The 25,725-nt window shown below is 39.8% G+C and overlaps 1 protein-coding gene across 1 annotated transcript in view; it reads left to right on the forward strand.

The window, feature by feature from the left end:
• The window catches only part of erbb4b (erb-b2 receptor tyrosine kinase 4b), a 279,720-nt gene that overhangs the window by 204,012 nt on the left and 49,983 nt on the right, over positions 1–25,725 (forward strand). The window contains exons 13-19 of the mRNA XM_079169947.1: positions 2,385–2,517; positions 5,926–6,019; positions 11,743–11,897; positions 14,249–14,293; positions 16,552–16,684; positions 19,683–19,805; positions 21,843–21,941. Coding sequence (XP_079026073.1) covers positions 2,385–2,517; positions 5,926–6,019; positions 11,743–11,897; positions 14,249–14,293; positions 16,552–16,684; positions 19,683–19,805; positions 21,843–21,941 — 782 coding nt within the window. The remainder of the gene's footprint in view (positions 1–2,384; positions 2,518–5,925; positions 6,020–11,742; positions 11,898–14,248; positions 14,294–16,551; positions 16,685–19,682; positions 19,806–21,842; positions 21,942–25,725) is intronic.

Consider the following 25,725-nt stretch of genomic DNA (forward strand, 5'->3'; position numbering starts at 1 on the left):
TGTTGCCCGCTAATGCAATATCTCGCAAACTCCTGGGAATCTCTTCAAATTCGGCACCGACGTCCACTTGGACTGAAGGATGATTATATGTTGGAGGTCAAAGGTCAGGGTCACGGTGACCTCACGAAACACAATTCAAGTAGTCACATGCTAAATACAACACTTTCACACAAATGTCTACTAGGATAAAATAAGGATGTGTTGACATCTTGGACAGACGTGGATGTAAACTGCAACTTTACTGGTTGGTGAAGGCATACAGCTGCGGTTATTCTAGATAATGTTCACCACAGTTCTCTGATGGGCTCTCGTTATTTTCATTACATTTTTTGTCCTATTCCTTTGATTAGACTGTTTTTCCCCTCGCTCTTCGTTCCGTCTTCCTTACTTCTTTCTGTCTTTCTCTCTCTCTCTCTCTCTCATAATCATGATCATAGCATGTACTCCTGTCTCCCAAGGCACCTGACAGCCCAAGCCCCATGGGCTTTTTTTTCTCCAACCATGTCAGAAACATCTGAAGAGCTTTTGATCTTGGAAGTGCTCCTCTTCCCTTGTTTATTTGCTTTTTTTCAGCACCCATCATTCCTCCCTCTCCTCATTTTTTCCTCTGCATGGTCAGTTTACCTACGGCGCTGGAAGCCCAACAGAGGTGGTTTTGTCTCTTGTGGAAGGCAACGCTTTCATCCTCTGCCCTCAAAAGAAACACTTGTCTTCTTTTTTATCCATGGATCTGCATCCTGTCAGTTTTTTTTTTTTTTTGCAATCTGAACATGCTCTGGCTGATAGCCCCTGGCTTACATGTGGCCAGGACCTCAAAAACAGCAGTGTCCTTTTCATAACCATATTCATAGCTATGGAGAAAAGAAGAGAAAAATCCATTATACAATCCACTGACAAGGGGGAAATCATGTTAGAAGCAGATGGGATGATAAAAGTTCTGGATGTATTTACAGTGCTGTCATCACGCTACTTCAGCACTCTCGTTTTGTCACTGTAATGCTCTCAGATGTAACAACCTTTGTAGAAACGAGTGCTGCGGAACAAAAGACAGCGAGAGAGAGAGAGAGAGAGAGAGAGAGATGAGAGATCCAGAGACAAGAGGAGAATGGAAAAGAGGAGATGAGAAATAGTGAGGCAGATACACAGAGCACATACAATCTGGCTCTTTTAATGCTTTAATGTCTTTTTGGAATTCAATGGTGGCTTTTATCATGGCATAGCATGACTATCCCAAACACTAAAACATACATGACTGTACTATCGAACTGATTGTGTGTGACTAACTAGGAATGTGAGTGTTGAAAGCAGATACTAATGTTCATGGATTTGACCTACTGGAAAATCTGTAGTTCTAATATTCAACATCTGTATATTTGAGCTTTTAGACACCAACAATTATGAGAAGTGCTGAAAGGCTGTGTTTCAACCTTTTCAAATGAATCCAGACAATAAAGTTCCAGGTCTGACGATTCACTCTCACTGCTGAGCTAAATCAACAAGTCTGCATGGCATCTGCAGGTGCTTTCGAGGTCCCACTAGTGCTTCGTCACTGTTGGCTCAGCATCTTTTTAATGAAGCAGGACAGCGCTCTCCTTTGCTCACTCTACAGTGAGCCATATCACAGAGTACTTTACACACGTATGCATAAATAGAGACAATGTATGTACACACAGATCATACTGTACACAGTATATGTACTCAAGGTGGATAGCCATCACAGTCCCTTGGCTAAAAAGAGCTAATTAATGTAATGTTTGAAAACTGTTGACGTTATTGGATGGGAGTATTTTGTGGGAGGAACTAGGTCTTCTTTCACTTTTTCCATGAGGGTAGTTATCGTGTGAATGCTCAATTATCTGAATATAAATCCTTCAGCACGTCTTTTGAGCCCTACACCTCTTCCTAGGTCTTGCTGCAATTACTCCTGGCACTTTTTTAGGAGAATCGCCCCGACAAAAAACGCACCTTTTATAGACCACAGCAAATGAACAGCTGCTGCTCTCTGGAGGCAACTAGGATAAGATGAAAAAGTATTTACATTTTGGACAGACATGGATGTAAACTGCGTCTTGACCAGTATGGAGGCATACAACCATGAGGCTGTAATTCTAGTTATTGTATGTGTTGTGCGTGTAACATTGTTCTGGTTGTAATGCTTTGTATTTCGTTGCACATTTTACAAAAAAGGGTGTTTTGCTGATATTGATATGTGTTAAATGTACAGCCCTTTGAGACATGCTTTGTGATATTTGGCTTGGTAAAGACCTTACGAGCAGACACAAACACACAGACACACAGTTTTGTTGAATGTTGTTAACTACAACATGGATGTAATTCTTTTTGGTCATACTGTGTTTCTTTTTGTGTGCGTGTCTAATGAGCAGCCAAGGAGCGCATGATGTGTGAACCGCTGTGTTCGGACACCGGATGTTGGGGCCCTGGCCCAGACCAGTGCCTCTCCTGCAGATACTTCAGCCGTGGACGGACCTGTGTGGATACCTGCAATCTTTATGAAGGGTGAGTTACGCTTCATTCATGCATACAGATGACTCCTGACTGGCAGATTACATAATGTGTTGTCCTCGAACTGTCGTCAGGTTAGGTTTGCCCACATTGCAAAAACGTGTACATCTCTTCAACTAACCACTACATCAATGCATGTCTTCATCTCTTTCTGTGTGATGCAACATGAAAGAAAGTTAACCACTAAATCATATCACAAAGTCTGGTTTATTTCAGATCAGTCTTAATACTTCGAACATCACTTTTACATATATTTTCCCCCTTTTCTTGCATAAAAGCATCCCTGTTAAATGCTGATCAGTTACTTATAAATTGAAATACAGTAACTATAAACTTCATAAAGTGGCTTTTCCACCCTAATAAAGTCCTTTACAATGGATATCTTGAATGTAAGTATGTATGTATGTATTTTAAATTCACTTTTCAAAGAAAGCAAGTTTTTGGGCAATTGATTATAAAAGCTGAAGCCAATTTGAAGCAGATTTCCACTGAAAATGTGCTTACTGAAAATAGTACAACCGATTAGTTAAGTTACCAAGATTTGTATGTACTAATGTATCAGTATAGTTTGTTATGTTTCCTCCTGCGAGACGACACTATAAGTACAGTTGGCATCAAACAGGATCCTCTGGTGGTGACGACAGCTTAGAATACACAGTACTTACTTCCTAACCGAAAGTGAACAATAGAAGAATCTTCTGCTAGTGTGCTGTGAAACATCTGGTTTTATAATATTATGTTTTAGAGCAAATGAACAAAATGTTCACCCTAATTAGCTTTGATGAAATAGAATTTTTACAAACAATATGAAAACTTGTGTGGAAACATGTTTGCCCGTTATTAGTATTAGGTCTCTTTTAACAAGCAGACAACTTCTGTCTGAAGTCCTCAAAGTGTGGTTTGTAAATGATTCTCTAATCTAACTTTACTTTTCAAGTAATCAAGTACGGGACAGAACTCCTTCCAGAGTGAAGCATCAGTAAAATGTGTTCCACTGATCAAATTAAGGACAAATATAGAAACATCCATCAACTCATCCTTTTCAGCTATGACCATGAATGATGATATTTTCAAATAATCCTCAATTGTTGGAAGACGTGCTGGAAAATCAGCTAATAAAAACTTAAATTCCAGCTCAAAAACACCCCAAGGCTCTTTGTTACTGCTTTCAAGTTCAGCAGTCATTTCTTTCTGTTTACTATGGATAATATTTAAGAGCCGCAGGGTAAATAGAAAAATTAAACACGCGGTGGTTACTCTCTCTGTTTAAAAGGCGCCCGTGCAGAGTGACAAAACCATGGGGGGGCCTCTACTTAAAAATCAAGTATAGCTTAATACCATCCCATTCTCACAAAAGACGGTGACAAGATTAAACCCACGAGGGGTTTCATTAATAACAATTTAGATTCGTTTTTTGTAGAAGTGCCGGAAAGACCCTTTTGAGTTCAGAGCCCATATATGATCAAAAACATCTTTGGTGGCCACACTGGAGATGGAATGAGGAGGACCAGAGGGTGCTGTTCGGGCAGGGGGGCTAGGCGTGTCACTGCGTGTCACAGTCACTGCTTGCGCACGGGGCCACGCCCTGCCTACCTGTCCATCTGCGCGTCAGCACCACCCACACCGTCAGCGTTACCAGCACATCATCTACCAAAATATAGAGCTTCACTGAATGCAAAACCCAAACCCTTCCCTCTGAGCGTTGCCACATTGTGTGTCTCACGAGTCATCCTTGAAATGTTTCATATTTCGTCATTATTTGATGCCTTTATTTGGTATCTGCTGAGCGTTGACTAATCAAATTTCCTAGTTAAACTGTTTTTGTTACAGCACCTTTATTCCTCTGTGGAGTTACAGCAAGTCTACAATAACAAGGATAGCATGACACGATGCAGAATTCACTTCATATCAGGTGTGAATGACAAAAACTCGGGACTTGCGTAACCACAAGATAGCCCTCTTTTAGCCTCAGTAGCTCATTTACACATTGCGGTCAGACAGCAGAAAAATCGCCTTACTTTGTTGTTTAAAATGTTGGACGTGATTGTTCTAAATGCCAAAACTGCAGTTTTAGTTATCTGGTTGAACATACAGGTCCAACAGGTACTGAATTAAAAAAAAGCCATTTGAAATGAATGTTTTTTAATCAAATGTATATAAAGGTTTATTATTCACAGGAAATGTGTTGCTGTATCTTTGTATTTGTCCCTTAACAGACAGAAAAAGCAGTTTCGGCCGAATACAGCAGAACATCAAGCCATATGAGTTTTAAGCGTCAGTGATCTCTTCCAGCTACACTGGAGCCTTTATTATTTCAACCAGCACACACCCAGACAAAGGCTTACCTCCCCTGACTCTTGGAAGGTTTTATGAAGGCCAGATGAAGCATAATTAATACTAATTTGATTTAGATCCCACTGGGCCGACGACATTTTTCCGTTCTATTACTAGAACATTCTGTTTTCCTTCGCTGACCAAAGGAGAAGTGCCCAAAAGTCATTCTCCTTGTCCTGTAGCGACAAAGGTAAAGTGCTAACTCAGCCGCACTGTGGTCAAATTTAATGACTTTTCGAGGCCACTCTGGTGTTCTACTATTATAAGGGGATTTCAGAAATTGAATAACAAGGCACTTAATTTAATTGATTTTTGAAAGCATTGCACCCCTCGCAGGTACTGCACCTTTTCAACTGCGTCGACCCCCTGCGTGATGGTATCAGTATTACAGTTAGCTAATTAGCTACAATGCGTGTGGGTTTAAGAATAGTGTGTGTGTGTGTGTGTGTGTGTGTGTGTGTGTGTGTGTGCGCAAGTATGTGTGTGTTCGAGACAGCATATTGATGTTATCACTACATACTGACCTTTATTTTGAAAGTAACTAATGTAATAAATAACCCTCGTACTAGCAGATGAAAGCAGAAATATCTGTAGTAAAACAATGTGTCTATCACTTTCAATCCCTCCCTCTCGCTGCATTGTTCTGGAAATGACATCCTGGACTCGAACCAAACATTATTATTACATTTTGCTAAATATAATGTGATATTGACTTTGGGATTCATATTTTGCAGGAATTCAACGGATCACTGCTTTTGGATTGTTTTCTTTCTTTTGCACAATTTGTCCACGAGGCAATTTCACTGAATTAGCAGATTTATATATAATGAAAATACACTAAATTGAGTGTTTTATATGAGAGTGCTGCATCACACTTATATTTGTATTAATCATATGACACATTTACTTTGTATATTCTGCTATATGTACTATCAATAATGGCTAAGGACACAAAGCCATGTTATTGCTCTATTTCTCAAATAATGTTTTGCTTTCCCTCTTGTCTCTCACCCCTGTATCACCCTCTTTTCCACACCCATCTTGATCCCTGCCCTCCTTGTCTCTCAGGGATATTCGAGAGTATGCCAATGGGTCAGTGTGTGTGGAGTGTGATGGCCAGTGCGAGCAAGCTGACGATGACTCTTTGACCTGCACCGGTCCGGTAAGCTTGCTTCTATACAATAATAGCAAGGCAGACATTGAAGCACTCGCGTATGTGTGTCATCTTAATGTAGACAGAGAACAGGGCTGTTGTTACAGCAGTTTGTTTATGTTATGATCTTGTATCTATTCATTGAAGAGGAATGGTAGAATTATTCCATCATTGAAAGAAGAACTGGAGCCCCATTTGTCTTAAAGCTAGAAGCCATGGAGGCAATTTCTCATCTTATAATGTGACAGTGAAAATCAAACTAAAGGCAAGACTGACCCTTTTTAATTAAGGTGGCTGATATTCTGTGTTTCTCCTATTGTCAACAAATCCCACGAAAAGACTGAAACCAACAATGAATCGAACCGGCTCACAGCAGAATTTGGCTTAAAGGGTTAAGTTGTTGTTTTCAGTGTTGAGCCCCCCAAAGAGGAGTGTTCAAGGCCAGAGCATTACTTCACTCACCACCAACCAAATGACTCGGAGCTGCAGACATTCCCTGTGGTCATCTTTGACTATGATTAATTATTGTATTAGCAGTCAAAGTGTGCCTTTCAGCTGTGCTATTGATTATGTCTCATGTTCTGAGTCAAAGGTATAACTGATGGTTTAAGCCAAGATCAGCGTTATGTTGCATGCTAATTCGCAGTGGGTTTTTATTCAGCACATGCAAGTTTGTGACTGTATATTCATCTGTTTTTATCTTGAATTAACCATCAAAAATATATTGAGGGACAGCTATTTATTTTTATTTTTATTTTTAATTCAAAGTAATTGATAGATTTTTTTTTCATCCAAAAGCCTTTTGTACAGCACAAGCTCTCAGAGAAGCATGGACGCTCTTTGAAAGATCGTTTGGTCACAGCTGTACATTAGAAAAATGCCAGAGTGGAAAGAAAATCCCTGACCTTCATTTCTGTATGCCTCTCCTGCACACTACACCCACAGCCACATGAGGCCCCTGACCCTGCGCTTTCTCTTAAAATCGCATCTCTCTGTTTGATAGAGAGGGATGATTTGCGACAGATGCAAGCCAGAGGGGCCATGTGCTGTCTTTTGTGTCGCATCACACTCTGTCAGATAGTTTGCCCAATGCAGTTTAGAAGTAGTCGTTTCCAGAACTTCTGTAGTGTTTTTTGTGGAAGTGTGCAAACATGGGGACGCAAAGGCCAAGTTCGGTTGTTGGCTTGAGTTGTTGTTGCGTTGCCGTTGTTGGATGATATTAGTTGGTTTGATTATCTTGGCTGTCAGTTTGATACCCCACAACCCTGCACTTGGCATCTTAGACAAGTGATGAGTGCTGTAAAGAGAATAACATGATTAGGGTCACAGCTAGTTAGAACTAATGCAAAATAAATAGAGGCTTTGGTAACATTTTTGGAGCATAGAGACATTTTTTTTAATACTTGAAAAGGTTAGATTCTGTACTTGACTTTCAACAACCGTTTATTATGTTTTTCAGTCTGTGAGTATGTTTGTACATGTGTTTGTGTGTGTGTGTGTGTGTGTGTGTGTGTGTGTGTGTGTGTGTGTGTGTCTTGTCAAGCTGTGTATAATGGAAATGTGCCAGAGTAACCTGTTGCACCACAAATGGATTACAGCAATCATGTTATGGCCACAGAGCCCATAGCAATTACATTACGGCTTACACAGAGTTATTTGATAGGCCTAATTCCCTCTGCGGAGAGAGATTGGAGATATGACTATAACCATGAATAGAGGCTATGCAAAGGACAACATAAGTGATAATGGTAGATCTACAGTAGCTTAAGTTGCTAACATATCACAACAGACACTGAAGACTTAAGCTTAACTCAAGTATCCTATTGAATACCATCATCTTAGGCAAAGAACAAGATTTGTAAAAAAAGAATGAAGTTGCATGTATGACAGATTGCTACGTTAGTCATTTTAACAGGCAACATGTGTTAACCAGTGATTCTAGTGTCTTTAAACTTCTGTAAAAATTCCAGTACAAAATAAAACACACTCCTTACTATTTAGCTACCGTGCTTACAATTATGCTTATATTTATTGTATTTGTATTGCTGGCAAATTATAAAAAGAATCCCATCTGTTACATTTTTGTGTCAGTTTTCAGATGTTTCTGTTTCCTTGTCCTTTATTTGCACACGTTGTCTTGTATATTAACCCTACAGCATGTTGTTATTGAACATGTGTGTTTGAGACTAAAACCTTTTTTTGATAAAAATAAAGAAAAAGCTTACTTTGTTGAAGAAAGGAGCATATTCTCTCCTATCTTCTCACTTTTTACATCTATACTTTGATCCCCTTTTCTCTCTTATCTCAAATATGTTTCTTTTATCTTTGAAACAAGTTGCAAAGCTGTTCCATTATGTATTGTCTTAAAACAAAAGAAATACTTTCATGTATGATATTGACAATGTTTTGCAAATGTTGCAACACTTTGATAGTGACACACATATCTAAATATGATACATTTGAATCTGCTGGGATGGATACATGCGCTGTATGACCACTAAATTGAATTGCCCGCTGTCATATTTATAGGAGCGAACACATCGATTTATTTCCTATTTATACCATTGTTTCTTTTCTACCTCCTCTCGCCTCTACGCTTATTAAATCTCCAACTCATCATTAATGCTTAAAAGATTTTGTGGTTTAGTGTGGGAGTATATTTACAGACTACAGCAGATATACAGCGGAGCATGATGACTTAGTCTGTGCATTATATCATAGTAAAATATCTTGTAAATCCTTCCTGATGCACCTGATGATGCCGCGAAAAGCATTTTATATGGCTGCCCATCTTAACTATAAACTCTGACTTCGTAAAGATTAATTGTCAGTCTGCCTGAGATGCTGGTGTTTGTGCAAAAAAAAAAGGGAAGAGATAGAAATATTCATTTTCACACACAACAGCTCACACAAACTTCGGTGTTAAGCGCGCAGGCAGACCAATTTAAATTTACAGCAGGGTACTTTGGTCGCAACGCTGTGCCTCCCTGTCACTTTTTGGATGTCCCGATGCCCTGCTGGACCAAACACTGTTTGTTTGCTCTGTCACATAATTTAGCTTGCTGATGTGATTGGACTAATGGATACACACACACACACACACACACACACACAGACACATACATATACACCAATAGCCACGGGTGGGAAGACACTCACAAAAGCGAAGTGCCAGGCTCATTGCTAAAGCCAGTGGGAGCAGCAAGACTTTCAATTTGCATAATTATAGCGGGGTGGATGCATGTTCATATACACACACAAGCTGCAAAGATAACACGCAGAGTTATTAGAATACATGCACTCAAACACACACACACACACACACACACACATGCATGCTTACAAGCCCTTGCACTGATGCTACTTCTGGTTATGTATGAAAAAGCACTCATACACACTCCTCCACTTGCGAAAGGATCATTATCTTCCTTGGCTATCATCTTTTTACCTTGGTTGCCCCTTGTTCATCGCGAACAGTGTGTGTGATTCTGTCCTACCTGTCACGTATACAGTATGTGTAAATACATACAATTTGGACATCCATGTAAGTGTATGTTACTGAAATGCACGATTGTTGATCCGATTTCCACTCACTTTGTTTATGTTTAATTAGGTACTTTTAGGTAATTAAGTAATTTTACTCAAGTACTTTACTTGAGTATAATTCTGCTTGAATATTTCCATTTTGTGCTGTGCTACTATACTTCTACTCTTCCACATTTCAGAGGGAAATCTTGTACTTTTTACTCCACTATAAAAAAAAAAGCGTATAGCCTTGTGTTCTGACATCTTACACAAAATCAGTCGGGCCCCGTGTCACATTGCAGATGTCTGAGTTGTTAACAGTTCCACTTGAAACATTCTGACACCCTGTAGATTTATCATGTGAGCCTTGAAAAGGATGATATCCCACATTTGGATACATCAGAAATTACAACCTAATAATGGCAAATATAACTACAAAGGTGCTCAGTGCAGAGAGTGTATGTCTGCAATGACCACTGCTGCAATGTTTGAATTAATACAAATTGACCCCGTCTAGACTGCAAAAGTATCTCACTTATCACACATCTGTTGACACTCATTTTAATCTATGCAGCTGTCTGCACTGGCTTAACGTTAGCAACATATTGTTACTCCAGATTCGATGAAGTGTAAGGACAGAGCTGTCACTGAGGCAGTTGTTGATCTCTTGTGGCCCCGACCTGCAAGTTAAGAGGAGTGAGTAGTCAGCAGTCAATGAAGGTATTCAACAGTCAATAAGATGTTTTTATATTCATCACCACAACCGTGAGAGGTCCTTGAGCATACAGTCATAAATGAGCGGCATAAATACGATGCTGATGGGTCCAGAAGTATGCGAAATAAGCTGTGGGCAGATATAAGAATAAGTCATTTTACTTCTGATACTTTTAATTTAAATACATTTTGCCACGAATACGTGCTCTCTGTGTTACACAAGTACCATTTTTAATGCAGGACCATTTTTATACTGGTTCTTTTACTTAATTAAAGGATCTTTATACTTCTTCCACCACTGGTTTGTGTATGTGTGTGTGTGTATGTGTGTGTGTGTGTGTGTGTGTGTGTGTGTGTGTGTGTGTGTGTGTGTGTGAGATGTTTGTCAATGAGATGTTCTTTAGGCCTTTTGATGATACAAGGCGTGTGTGGGAGAGCTCTTTGCCTCTCTGCCTCTCCTCCCCTACCTCCTTCCTCGCTTATATTAGCTCCATAAATCCTGTTCTAGGCGGATTGTTATGGTCATTGTGTGTGCTGTGAGCGATGGTTATTATCTGCCTGCTCCGCTCACACTGCTTTATGCGTCTCGTCTGCTCCCTCCCTCCCGTCCCTCTTTCTCTCTCTCTCTTATTCACATTATATCTTGCTCGCTCTTACTGCCTCTCTCTCCCCTTTACTGTTCTGCTTCCATGTCCACTCTCTCTTTACCTCACTTTCCCTAATACTCTGTAGTACTTTTCACCTTGTGTCTTTTGCACCCTGTTATCTCTCTTTCGTTCACAAGCTTTAACTGCTACAAAAGCACAACAATTTAATCTGTAAAGCTGCTAAGAAAGCTGCACTTGGCAAGTTATTGATGTAGAAATATACCCATCAATCAGTCTACATTTCACTCTGAGGCTACAGCAGTTATTTCATCCCCTAAATTTGTAACACCACAGATTTGTCCTTTATGTCAGGCTTCATGATGTCAAGTATAGTTAAAGTATATGGTCTCTACATAGGTACATTTTATATAAAATCTTTACAGTAAAAACTGTCAACATCTGTGAGAGAAGGTTGTCCAGAGACCACTGGACTCACTAGTGATAACCAAACCTTTTGCAAAAAGACCCTTTTTTCTGTCTCCAAACTCACCAGTCATGAACAACTTTATAGGAAGAAGGAAGAGTTATCATGTCACTAACTACAAAACATTTGGCTTTTCCTTCAATTCATTCAATGTATTATTAGCGCTGGAATGCAGTGTTCAAACTCTGTTCTGTAAAGCAGGCTTAGCTAGAAATGACTCATGCTACAAATCATAATTATGATAATAATAACAACAATAACATAATTACAGCTGTCAGTTAAGTGCCCTGCTAAATGGCAACATAGAACCTCGCCGATGGTTATGCATGCACATGTACATTTTATTCAGAACTATGTTTTCAAAATGAAAATGTGCTTCTGAACTAAACAATGCATTTTTTTTTTTTTTTCACTTTCCATAGGGCCCAGAGCGATGTGTGAAATGCGTCCATTTCAAGGATGGTCCTAATTGTGTTGAAAAGTGTCCCGACGGCCTGCAAGGTGCCAACAGCTTCATCTTCAAGTATGCAGAAGCCAACAATGAATGCCATCCCTGCCATGCCAACTGCACCCAGGGGTAAGGACAGTCAGGTCAAGGGCTGGTCAGAGGTGTGGGGTTCAATGGTCATAAGTCTAGTATTACATTTGTGCCTTTCCTTCATAAATCACAAGTCGGATCCGTCGATCTAAAAGATGAATGCAACCAACCAGTAATCATTTATCTTGATAAAACCAAATACATGCAACATTTCTACCATTAGACATGTTAGATGGTTTGAAAGTATGTTGACTAATCATTAGAAACATCTAATGGGAGATCGGGTGACACAGATCATTGCTAATAAACCATTTTGATTGTTATTTTCAATAATGATGATGATCACTGTAAAACTGCCGTTACTAAGTGTGTATGTGTGCTATCAGCACTAGCATAATATAAAATATAGCAATAATATCCTCACTTTGCAAAATGGTTGTCAGTCGTGAGAGATTAGATGAAATACTCGTGAATACACTGTGTTAATGTATTGCACTTGCTCGGTTGGCTATTGAGTAGCACTACCATGTAACTGGTGAGCGCTTCAGCCGCAGTACCACACCAACTAGCACTGCAAGTTCTAACTACATCACCAAGCTTCCAGCAATGCGTGTTTCACAAGGACGCTCAAATGAATTCTCCTGTGCCGCTTTCTGGAGCGACAGGGGTACAGACTATTTTTTATCATTGTCTCAATCTAAGACCATTTACATAGTGGTTTATTAGTGCATAATCAGAAATATTCCCTTTCATTATCCACGTCCTGCAAACAAAAAATAATGACCCAACAACTTGCAAGATAAGAGAAATGAATAAAGAGGCAAAGAAGAAAATGAGAGAGTAGAGACAAAGAATGAAAGTTGGAGGAGTCAGTGAAGTACCTTGCCACTCTCCATCGCTCACTAGCCACTGATCGCTCAATATAATATTCAACAAGGATCGGTAAGACATCATTTTGTATTGAACTCCACAGGGAGTTTATGTCACTTCCTTGCGTGTTATTTCTGCTCTCCTGAGTGACGGCCTCCTGCTTGCTCGAGCATAGCAATGTAGTCGTAAATGGAAAACACCAGGCTGACACTTGTCACAGGTATAGCTTTATAAGCAGATCCACCTCTCAAAAAAAACCGGCTGGGTGTAGGGAGAGGAAAGGGGGAGAGATAGACAAAGAGGGAAAGAGACAGACACAGGGAGGAAACCAATATCCCTTACTTCTAAATATTCAAAGGAGCCCCAGAATTGTGGCGCTAGTATTAAGACTGTCAGACGCCACACTGCGCAGTACACATGGGAAATTTGAAATATCCAGACAGCAGGACTGGTGAAATTTCCAGCAGAGATCTTTGCTTTCTTTCTGTAGACAATGTGGCTTTGTAATCTTTCACCCATGTGGACACACTGAAACTGAACCTTGAGGATAAAGTTGTGACTCCTACATGCTAACACCAGCATACACACACACACACACACACACACACACAGACACAGACATTGTATTTTTTGACAGACAGCAATAAAGGCTGTAGTGGACAGATAAGAGAAGCCAATAGATCATGGCTTAAGGTAGCTTGTAGAGTCAGGAATGTGACCAGCACACCAATGTCCATACTTGAATGAAGTTACTTTGACAATAAATGGACGGATACAAATCCGGTTCCATTCAGTTGGAACGCATTCAGACTCACTGTAGAGCAAACGTCTTTACTCAAAGCATCTCACTGTAACATGAATGCATACGCTCTTGACAGGTTCCCTCTTGTTTGTCTGTCCCTGTGAGTTACTATACAGTCAACTATCGAGCCTTTACCACAGGAAAACATCCAGCCCCCACCAGACGAATAAAAACACAGCCTGTGCATCCCTACCGATGAAAAACGAATACTAGTAGGGAATACATCCCAAACTATGTTTGACTACATGAACTTCAAACTGGATTATTTATTGTATATATTGTAGTATCGTTCTCTAAAATGTGCAATTTAACAGATTTCCCAGTACATGATGAATAATAGAAATGTGAATCTTATTATAGATTATTATTAAATTATTGTATCCCTGATGTGTGAATGTTGCCAAAGTAGTGAGATGTAATACAGTAGGCCTGCATAGAAAAACTGAATTAAGTCAACATGAGTGACCTTTCTCGCTAAAGTCCCCACGTGCCATGACATGGGTCAGATTATTATTATTATCAAGCAAACAAAATAGAAAAAGGCCACTGAGGGCAAATATTACAAGCCAAAATGTAATAAACTAAAATAGATTCAGTTTTTTGCATTAACCATTACTGTATTGCTTTGCTCAGCTCCCTGACTCATCATTCTCAGAAATGACAAACTATGAATTTTGTTTGTCTAACTTTTTTGCTTCTCCTGTGTTTGTTTACTTAGGTGCATTGGACCTAGACTGCAAGACTGTATTGGCTGGATGGACAGGTACAACATTATTTTCCGTGTATTGCCTTTCATACGAAAACACACCTACACTGTAGCACACACCATGTACACACAGACACACACACACACACACACACAAAGTAATATCAGTAAGCAACGTCTCTGATTAATGGCTAGCTCTAAGGTCCAAAATCCCTGAGTGTCCTTAATGCCTCTCTATGAGTGTGTGTGTGTGTGTGTGTGTATGTGTGTGTGTGTGTGTGTGTGTGTGTGCGTGTGTGCATGTGCGCACAAGCAATTTGCCTGGTTCTTGATAAATTGATAGTGCTTTAGCTTTTGTTCTGAGGCTACTGGGAGGGTGAGTGAACAAATGCATTTTACAGCAAATGGATTCAAGATTTCATAAGAGAAACAGTTTGGCATCAAGTGGCTCTGAGAATTGTTGGATGGTGTTTGGGAAGTGATTTTTTTTTTTTAAAGGAAAAAAGAAGGCTTGTAGGCAGGGTGAGCAACCACCACATAAGAACTTACTTATGAGTCTGGAGATCTGCAGCTCAACACTGCCAACACAACTAAATCGTGCAGCAGTCTAAAACGGGACAGGATGCTTCAGAATGACAAATACGTACAGTTAGATACATAGACAGACAAACGGATAGTCATTAATACTGATCAATATTCAGTCATGAACCTTTTACTGAGACCAATAGATGCATAAGGAGAGACTTATCATTTCAGAGAAAACATTCACGTCTTTTAGAGATCTGCTAAAAAATCAAACATTCTCCTTCTGAAATAGTCTTTGGGGACAACAAGAAGATGAAGGGGCACTGCAGCAGATTGGTAAATGATCAGCCCTGATCCTATCCACGATAGCTGTGGCTAGGATACAGGAGTGGACGCCCAGCAAACCCCATGCTTAGCTTCCTGCTCTGAGGTGTCATACATCTTGTAGATCTTTCACCGGTTGGAGGTATTGGCTTTTGGGGCACGACTAAAAGTGGCTTATCAGAAATACATGATTAAACTAAGCCTTCAAAGGCCATCATTCCACCTGGCATTAACGTACATCTTGTGTAGAGATTGTGTGCATATCTGATTGAGCTGGATTAATCACTTCGTGTCACTTACTCATGTGATATTCAGTTTGATAAAATTGACTTCCTCATTTAACATGTTCCCATTTGGCAGTATCTTTCCAATTTGATTCAAGACGATCAGAGCTGCCTGTTGTGTGATATCTCTGTGCTCCCTGATTGGCTCCTTGTGCATTTACGCATTTTGGTCGCGCGTCAAATTGCGGATGACCTTTCTTGTTGACTGATTATGAACTGATTATTATTGACGAGTGCGAGATACATACAAACACATGCACAAACGTTATCAGTTGTAGACCTGTTGGTTAGATACGAAGCTACAACCAGAAGACAGCTTGCTTAGCTGATCCTAAAAACTGGACAACGCCAGGCTCACTATATCCACCTGTTTCCAAAGTACCGACAGTAGCAGCACATCTAAAGCCCACTAGATTATACAGATGAATCAAAAGAATCGTGACCATGTTTTTTAATCAGAGATACATTTTACATTTTGAAGAATTAAGTTATCAATTCTCTCTGGTGGACAACCTATGTACTGTAATGGTGACACGGAGATACCGAGTTCTTCACGTCCCATGAAGCCGACTGACTGTGATAACACAACAGAGCGTATTCTCGCTGTCTGTGATACACAGTCCTGACCAACAGCCTTTCTCCTTTGATTAAGGACAAAGTCTCAGTATGCCTTGATCAAATGAAGTTCTTTGATTACCCCAAAAACAAAGTGGGGGTTGGCTACTGGAAAGCCAACCCTTCCCGCTCATTTCTGCATAAACTCTGAAGACTTTGGGGAGCATAGCAGGAAAACTGTCTAGAGGCTTGATTTCAAATGACAGCGTCAGTATGGTGCTGAGAATTCACTTTGATGGTTTTTTCCATGTTTTTGATCTCAGCCTTGATTCTATAAGAGAGGGCATAGAGGGATGCTTGGTACCAGATAAAGCTCAGCATGAAAAAACATACAAAAACTGGATGTGAAAAGGTTTTCAAATCGCCCCAAATAAGTATGTACTAAGAGACATGTTGTATGTGTTTGATGACACCAACTTCCATCTTTTTGTCCTTATCCTCTCTAACCCCCCCACCCCCTGGAGATAATGCTTCATGCTTTCTCATTGCCTGCATCCTCATCTGTCTCTTCATCATCTACTAATTTTCCTCCTTCCTTTTTCTTCCCCTTCAATTTCTTGTCCTCAGAACCCCTCTGATCGCAGCAGGGGTGATCGGCGGCCTCTTTTTGGTGGTGATCATGGTGCTGAGTGTAGCGGTGTCTGTGCGCCGGAAGAACATCAAGAAGAAGAGAGCCCTCCGTCGCTTCCTGGAGACAGAGGTGAGCAGGGCGGTCGATGAAAAAAAAGCGAGAAAGGAGAAACTGACGCATGTAGCATTTAAAAATGATGTTGTCAGAGGACTGTGCATGACTGTGGATCAAAGGATATTGGTGGAAGTAGTATGACTTAATATTTTAAGGTATTGGCTCACTAACTTTTCCATAGCTTAGGCTCAAAAGCATTAAAAACATAGTGGAGAGAAACAAATAGTTTTTGTTTTTTCGTTAGTGATTTTACACATAATTTATCATATGACGAATATGCCATTAATTTGAGAGGAAAACAAGATCAAAACATAGGAAATGCTTGAGGACATTTGTCTGAATTTGTATGATTACAATGTTGCATGTGTGTGTGTGTGTGTGTGTGTGTGTGTGTGTGTGTGTGTGTGTGTGTGTGTGTGTGTGTGTGTGTGTGTGTGTGTGTGTGTGTGTGTGTGTGTGTGTGTGTGTAAAATACAGCAATGTGAGTGTGTGTGCATTCATAGCACAGACACTGGCACATTTTGTACAAAATAGGAGAAAGCCAGACTGAAATACAGAGATAAGAAATTGCGACTTCATGTCTCCAGATGGTGAGTGCGGAGGTGGTCAGAAACTCAGAGGCTCAGGTGTTATCTTCCCCATAGTATATTGGAGAGGACACTTCTGTTTGGAAGAGGTATGGGACCATACCATTAGAAGCGGAAAGGGCACTCTTCCTTTGTGTTACAACAAGAAGAGCACATCATCTAATACACTTGTGAGAGTAAGGTCTGGTTTCACCGCTTTCTCCCTCTTCAGAGCACACAAGTATCTGTAAAGTGTCTTTGCCAATAGCTCCTATAATGACAAAACAGCACAGATGATGCTTATTATGCTTACTTGCACTTCTGTCATCTATATGCAGACCTTTATATTGTCGCTGTTTCTTGATTACTTATGTATTTTATTCTTCACATTATATAGCTAACAAACAGCATGCGGAAGAAGCCTGCTGTCATGCTTAATGCTAAGGCAGAATGTGCTTAAACACAACATTAACCGGTATCTGCCAAAACTGGTGCATGTTTATTTAAAATAAAGTATTTAATAACTATAAGAGACTACTTTTTTACTGAGTGATCACAAAAACTAGGTGGGAATAGACAGCCCTCTTACCTTGCACTGGTATCTAACCTACACAATAATGCCGTATAGTGTATGCAAAGGATTTCACTTTTTTTGACTGCTTTTAATTCTACAATGTCTAAACTGGCTAAACCACTTTTCACACTTAGTTTGTGCAATTAATGCATTCATGTTTTCTCATCATTCTGTTGTCAGTAAAGTAGTAAAATGAACAGCATGTAAATGGTTAGTCTGACTACACAGTTTGCCGTATACAGCAACACTCTCTTGAAAAATGAGAACTCCAGCAAAAGTGAAATTGAGGTAATGTTAATTAAACCTAAAAAAAGAGTGTCAGTACCGGTGCCACTGGAAAATCAAAAAGCACTATGTAAGCCATTTAGAATATCATCCCAAGGGTTTTTATGGTCTTAAATGGGATAGTGGACCAGTGTATATATTTAGCCCACAAATGTAACAATCCAATCATCATAATTAATCTATAATTGATGATAATCTAATTTGTATTATAAGATATTCTTGCGACTGTTATGTTTCTTGGATTGTGAAAACAAGATGTTTTTTTCTCGTCACGGTAAGAGTGCTCTCGACCACTCGTGAAATGTTCTCTTACCTGAGAGAAGAGCGAAAACGAAGTGAATGCCAGAAATCAATGGGAGCTAAACAAAAGAAGAACTCATTGTGAGTAAGTTTGTTCCTATAGGAGGCCCATTGTTGGTTTCAGTACTGCCTTGTACAGTGAGAAGGTGGACAGATCCGATGTGCTGTACTGTGGCTGCTACACAGCCTCAACATCTTCAGCACTTCTAATGCTGAACAGCTCCCCGCACAGTGGAGTAGCATACAGTAGTGTGTGTGTGTGTGTGTGGATGGATCAGTGCTGAGACATCTGTATTGCCCTGTGCGTGTTTGTATATGCTTGTGTGGCCCCCGCCTTCCTTGTTTCCACCCTGCAGAAGCTGATTTGTTATTCCATTTAAATGAAGAATGGCTATTGTTTTTAATCAAATGGTAACCATGAGCCAGAGGGACATAAGCTGCCAACCACAGCCAGGCTGATTTACACTCCTGTTCAGTTTTGCTCTCTCTGCCCTCCCTCCCTCTCTAATCTTCCGCTCTTCTCCTAATTCTCCTTATATTGCTCCCTCTCTTATGCTTTTGCTTCCTCTGACTAATTCAGCCACTCGCTTCTCCATCGCTGTCTTGTTGTTGTTGTTTCTGCCACATTTCCTCTCCGCTCCACTTCTTCCTCCCTCCCTCCCCTCATATAATCTTTCTCCCTCACTTGCTGTTAAATCTGTCCGTTCCTCCACTTGAGGAGTAATGAGACAACAAAAGTGTCAACTCCTTTTCAGGCTCCACAATTATCCGCCTCCCCCACCTCCTTTCTCTCGCTCTTCGTCCAGCTTTCTCCATCTCCCTCTTCTGTTCGCATATTAAATCTCTCACTTGTGATATTGAAATGATAATGGAACTGGATTCGTCTTGTTGTAAAAAAAACGTCATTGTGACCCTACTGTCCCCTGAAGTACTGGGCCGTTACTTATTAAGATTAGTATTTTGCAATAAATTGCATGACAAGATTAATGGTTTTTATATTAGATACACTATTTTAAGAAATGATTATTGTTTGAAGAAAAACTTAAATTGCAAGTAACTCCATAAGAATTGTTTCACTTTATGATTTCCAGGAAAATTATGTCACAGTTTATAGAAACAGACTTTTTGGAATTGATTCAAGGAACAGTACCACATGGAAATTCTTGAACAGTGTTTTCTGTTCCCATGATTGTCCTTAATATAAATCACATGTAATTGCTTGTCAGTGTAAGTGATATCAGGTATTTCAACCATTGAATGACTTCTGTTTTACTGGATGTGTTTTTAGCTGGTGGAACCTTTAACACCAAGTGGAACTGCACCCAACCAAGCCCAGCTTCGCATCCTGAAAGAGACTGAACTCAAAAGGGTCAAGATTCTCGGGTCCGGGGCCTTCGGGACTGTTTACAAGGTAAAATGCACAAAAAAAATGAAATAATAGTAACTGTTTGCATGCGTTTCAGGTTGTACTTGAGTGACTGCTCAAGTAGAGAGCATGATGTGAGATCGTGAAAAAAAAAAAGGAAGATAGGAGAGACGAATTGCAGGATCGTTAATGACAGGAAATGAGACGAAGCGCTGGAGGCGTGTGATGAAAATAATAAGTAATAGCTGACACTGAGACCCCTGGGGTTACAGTGCAATAAAGGGTATCTGAGGTCACCATCAGTGTGATGATGAGTTGGGGAGAGGTAGAAAAAGATACAGCTGAAATTATAAAGTCCAGACTCTCACTGAAATCATCATTGGTCAATTTGTAGATCCATCCATTCACAATATAGCACATTTCTATGTCTGAGGTATGGTAGCCGAAGCACAGGTGTCCTTTTTCAATTAAATATCTTGCGCATTTCCTTGGGGAATCTCCGGGCATCTCTAGGCAAATAAGAGTATATTGTTCACTTTGAGTTTCAGAGGTGAGCACTAGGACCAATACAGTTTTCCTTGGTGGCCATCAGAGAGCTTATATGTCCTCTGGATCCTCTTGAGGAACAGTTAGTTGATTTTGAGATCTTCCCAGTCAGCAAGATGTCCTACCTTCAGCAACTTGATTGCTCAATATTATTATAGTAAGCACAACACAGAGGCCATGGGCTTTGCAAAACTTCTCTTTTCACCAAAATGCCTCACTCTCTCTTTACACAAGCTCTATTTGTTGAGCTGCTAACAGTACCCTGTCGAGTTATGACCACTAGTGCCGCGGAGAAACGTTTCTGTTGTGTATGTATTTTGTGTTTTACTGACAAACGCACATGTTAGCACACAAGACGTAGTGCGTGCAAGCCAGAGACAATGAACAGGTAAAAAAGAATTAGATGATAATCAACCTGAACTGGAATTTCTCTCAGAGATCGGCCAGATCTGTTGCAGCGTAATATGATGTCTCTTGATTTCACACTATTTCAGAGTTGAAGGCAGTAACTTGTCGAGAAACAAGGTAAAGCGCCTAAAATGCGGGGTAGAATAAGATTGCAAACTGAGGTTTCCAAATATCCTCAAAATCTGCATTGCAAATGTTATTATGGATGAGTATTTTATTCGGAGTAAAATACATTTTAGAATGCAGAAAATGGATTTAGGTGGGAAACACTGAATTTAAACTATGTTATGTGATCACTTCAGAGGGTACCCTTCACTGGTAATCAGTCCATTTTTTCATCATTTGTAAGACCCCAGGACTCATTTCAATCCTCACCTGGCAGAGTTGAACAATCGACCCTTGACGTGGATATAGTCAGTGACTTTATTAATGGTACAATCTGCAAATATTCAGTCTAAGTACTGTAGAAATTAGATAGAGAAATACTGCTGAAATCCTGAGATGTTTACAAAACAACCATGCTAGCTACGACATGAATGTACAACATTACATATCCCGAATGCAGTTAATATGAGAACAAATAGCAATTCATTCTGCTAAATATTCATCGAGGTGTGGGTAGACAGACTGTTTCAAACGGAGGCATCACATTGGAGTTACAGCTTTGGGAGGACAAGTGTTTTATCTCTATGAGCAGAGGTGTTGGTCCTTCTGTCACTGGGGATGTATAGTCACATCAGGGCAGAACAAAGGTGGAACACATTTAGAAAAAGTTGAGAGGCACTTTATTTCTCTCCTCTGTTAAATGCTTTGGCCACTTTGGCAGCTGCTTAATCACTTTAATCCCACCTGAAATTGGATACTTCAAAATGATTAAATAGTTTTGCCCAAGTCTTTTTGAAGGACAAAATCAAAGGTAATCATACAGCATGCAGAACATCTCATAATCTGCCAGTGAGAATATGGAAGATGGTTATTAAGACAGCTGACAAATTCAAGGTGAAAAATCCTTCATTCATTAATTGAGATTCCTCCTGTTCAAATCTTTAATATGTCTCGCTTAATAAGATGTTGGTGAGTTTGAGTTTGGTGACTTGATATAACGACTAATCGTTTGTGTTTATTTAGGGTATTTGGATCCCAGAGGGTGAAACCGTGAAGATTCCTGTCGCCATTAAAATCCTAAATGAGGCTACGGGACCCAAGGCTAACGTGGAGTTCATGGACGTGAGTATCTTGAAAACTCCCAAATTAAAACAGAAGAAACAATAAATGACAGTTTCTTCTAGTTCTCCATCAGCTGAATTTAATATTTTATGAAATGTTGTCATATTAACGCATTACAAGCCATGTTTGGTTAGGTCAGTCCAACAGATGCAACATATACCCATCAGGGCACTGTTGCATTGGTGACTTAACCCTGTGACCTGTTCACCAGATTGAAACCACTACTCAGTAACTTTTGAATCACCTCCATTGATGGAATGAAGCGCTTAAGAACAAAGTTTAGACTCCAAAGACACAAGAAGAGAAACCATCAGGGGCCCCTATACACACACACACGCACGCACACACACACGCACACACACACACACACACACACATACACACACCATGCCACAGGCACCCAGCCCAGTGCAAAAGGCCCTATTTAAAAAATATTCACAGCACGGCTCATTTCAAAAGGAAAATTTAAAAAAAGGAAATTATCTCCCTATGATGATGCAATGTAGATGAAATATCCTCCATCAACACACGTACACATACAGACGCAGGCACTCATGTTTTGCACTTAGTTTGACAGTCTAAGAGGGAAAATTGTTAGCTTTTATATTTTTATCAGGACATCTTTGATGAATATTCTTTGTGTGTTTAACATGCGTTTTGAGGTCTTGTCTGGCAATCAGAGAAGCAGTTATCAGTGATGACATGATGTTGAGCTTTACTGTAGACGGAGGGATGGAGATGTAAAACTCTAAATATGCATTTACCAGCAAAACATGCATTTAAACACTATAAGTTGTCTGATGTATGCATGTCTCTGCATGTGTGCGTACCATTACATATAGCCAGCTCCTCACCCCTAGTTCTCCATCCAACTCACTCAGATGGGGTGACAGAATATAAACGGTAAATTAACTTACTATCACGGGTTATCGAAGGTATTCAGTCTAGTGATCTTTTAGCTGCAGGCCACATTCACTTGCCACTGACTGTTTGAAGAAGTCACCGAGAAGTGATCATCATTCAATCCGTGTTTGTGTGTTTGGTGTATGTTTGTTTCCTACTCCTTACCTGTGGAGCACAAAGAGGAGGGAAGTTATTCTATCAAATGATCCAAAAATGTTTGGCCCAGTTAATAATGCCAACACCCCCTTCCTGCTGCCAGTGTCTAACAAGAGGGGAGGGTGTCAGTACCCAGCAAGATTGTCATACATGTATGTGTTTGCAAGTGCGCAAGAGTGTCTATGTTTATGTGTGTATGTAATCACAATGGTGGCTGAAGGCAGAAAGGGCATGTTACAGAATGTTACTTCTTTGAAAGCCAAAATCCTGCTCAAAGCTTGTTTTGAAGCCGTCCGTGGGTATTGCATTCAACAAAGCCGTTCTAAATCACACAGGCTCCGACCTCTACTGGACTCTATGGGTAATACTCCTCTCAATACTCTTAATCACAAGGACGCCCAATGAAAGTTTGCATGAGTGGCCAATCAAGACTTGCCTACCCAAATATGTGCTGACTCCACAGTATGGAAGGCAGCACCTTCATCACTGCCTTTTCTGATCAATTTCACCCATCACTCTTTAAACACGATGCAAACGTCTCATAGAAATCCTAGTTCAGTGGTCATCTGCCGCTTCCTCATCATCAAAGGCTGAGGCGAAGTGTAGCAACATGACGGTGAGAAGGAGAGAATGTCATCAGCCAGCATCGCCCTCATGGATTCAGCTGGGATCAGAGAAGGGCAATGACCGACATAAGGGTCCTGCTTGGAGCAGACAGACAGTGCAGAAGTGACAATCTATGGAAGGGAAAAGCTTGGCAGTGACAAAATCACACAACGCGATGGCGAGGTTTTCCGCCCATACCCTCGTTCCTGTTGAGGCTGTAGATAAGTCGATGCTGTGATTGTATTTCAGTGTATTTCCGTGTGCTCGGCATCGGAGGACAGGAGATGGAGAGGAGATTACCCATAGAATCCAGTGCAGGGCTCCGTTGTGCTTACAGAACTAGGGTTACAATATCGTAACCTTGGTTTCCCTCTTATATGCCAGTTAACTTCTGTTCTTTTCATTAATGTTTGCTCAGTATTTGTTCTACATAAGTTTCAAACGGACTGGACAATAAATGCAAACAATTTATTTATAACCTATGTTGATAAACCATATTTATAAAGCACTGTTTATAACCATGTTACATGGTGCTTTGCAGAAAACGTCAGTATCACAATAATGTCCATTTTGTTCCTGTTTTGTTCCACTTACACATAATTTAAAATATGTTACACACAATTATTTGAAAATAACCTGAAGCAAAGTATTTAATGAGTTTAATTCACATAAAGGCGAATTTCAAGTGAATAAAGGTTTACGTTTTTAAAGTAGTCAACGCCGTTACTCAAAATACTTTAATCTCCCAATTAAGGTTTTTTAAAGCAAATTGGATGACTACTTTTTGCAATACAGCAATTTTCAGATTTTTAGTTTTACTCTAACTCTGAAGACATAGAAACACTTTAATTTAAAACGTATCACTTCAGCGAGAAAATCTATTTAATTTTGTTGTAATTTGGTTGTAATTTGGTTTAAAGATGAGAAATGGCCTGTGGGGAGTGAACATTTTCCACTCTAAAAAAAACATACGATTGTGTTTTGTTAAATATCACTTTTTGTCACTGGATGTTTATGCTTATCCATACTCCTTTATATCCACATGCAAACGGCACAGACATACCCCCTACTTGATAACTCTATAATCTACTAACATTCATTATGGAATTAGCTCCATAATTCCACAATTCTTAACTGTACTTAAAATGCTGTCAGTGTTGTAGTCTAGTTTAGTTTATTACTGAATTAAAACCTTTCCTGTAGATTTAAGAGTGCAAAACTAATACACTATTCCATTTCAATGAATGAAACTGTGAAATAGGATGCTGTGTTGTTGGAGCCTTTCATTCATGGATCGGAGCTCACAAATTTGAATTTATATCATGTGATCACCTTTACCTTAAAGATATTCATGCATACAAAGGTTAAGACATCTGAGGAAACCACATCACATTGACAGGGGAACCCTGGAGTGAATATACTGCCAACACATGAACAAGGATCTGATAATGCAAGCGTTACCTGAGCCATAAACTGTAAATCCTAAACTGTGTTGTGGTTGTATCTCTCTGTCAGTGCACTGTGGACACATACTGTGTTAAGTACCATTATGTATAATGTATAGTTACACGGAATAGATGGTCTATATATTGTGTTTGGTCGTGTTTTTGTATCATTTAAATAATAGATTGCGTTTGTTTGTATGACACTACGATCGTATTCTTGCAAACTAATAATACCATTTTTTCTTATTCTAAAAATGCCGCATATAAAGATGTTGACACTGCAGGCAAGTTCAAAGCTCTATTAATAATGCACTGGAGCCGCTTCTTCATATGGACATATTTACTATACAGTAGCGTATTCTCTAATAGCAACACTTCAGACCAAACCAGTGGAAAGACAGAACCGCCTGTTAAAGGACAGGGACAGATGATTTACAGCAATCTCACCTTGGTGCTGTTGCTACATTTTTAGTCAACTACAAAGCATGCTGACAGTCTTGTGAAGCACTGAGTCACTTTGATGTTGAGGTTATGAATAAAAATCAGCTGTTTCTTCGGGAACCTTGCTGCTTGCTTCAAGGGGAACTTCAGCCTTAAACAGAATAAGGGATCATGTGGTCTTTTACAGCTCAGTCTACGCTTGTAAACAAGATAAACTTTGCCAGTGGGTTTCA

The sequence above is a fragment of the Pholis gunnellus genome (genome assembly GCF_910591455.1).
Source record: "Pholis gunnellus genome assembly, chromosome: 12".
NCBI lineage: Eukaryota > Metazoa > Chordata > Actinopteri > Perciformes > Pholidae > Pholis > Pholis gunnellus.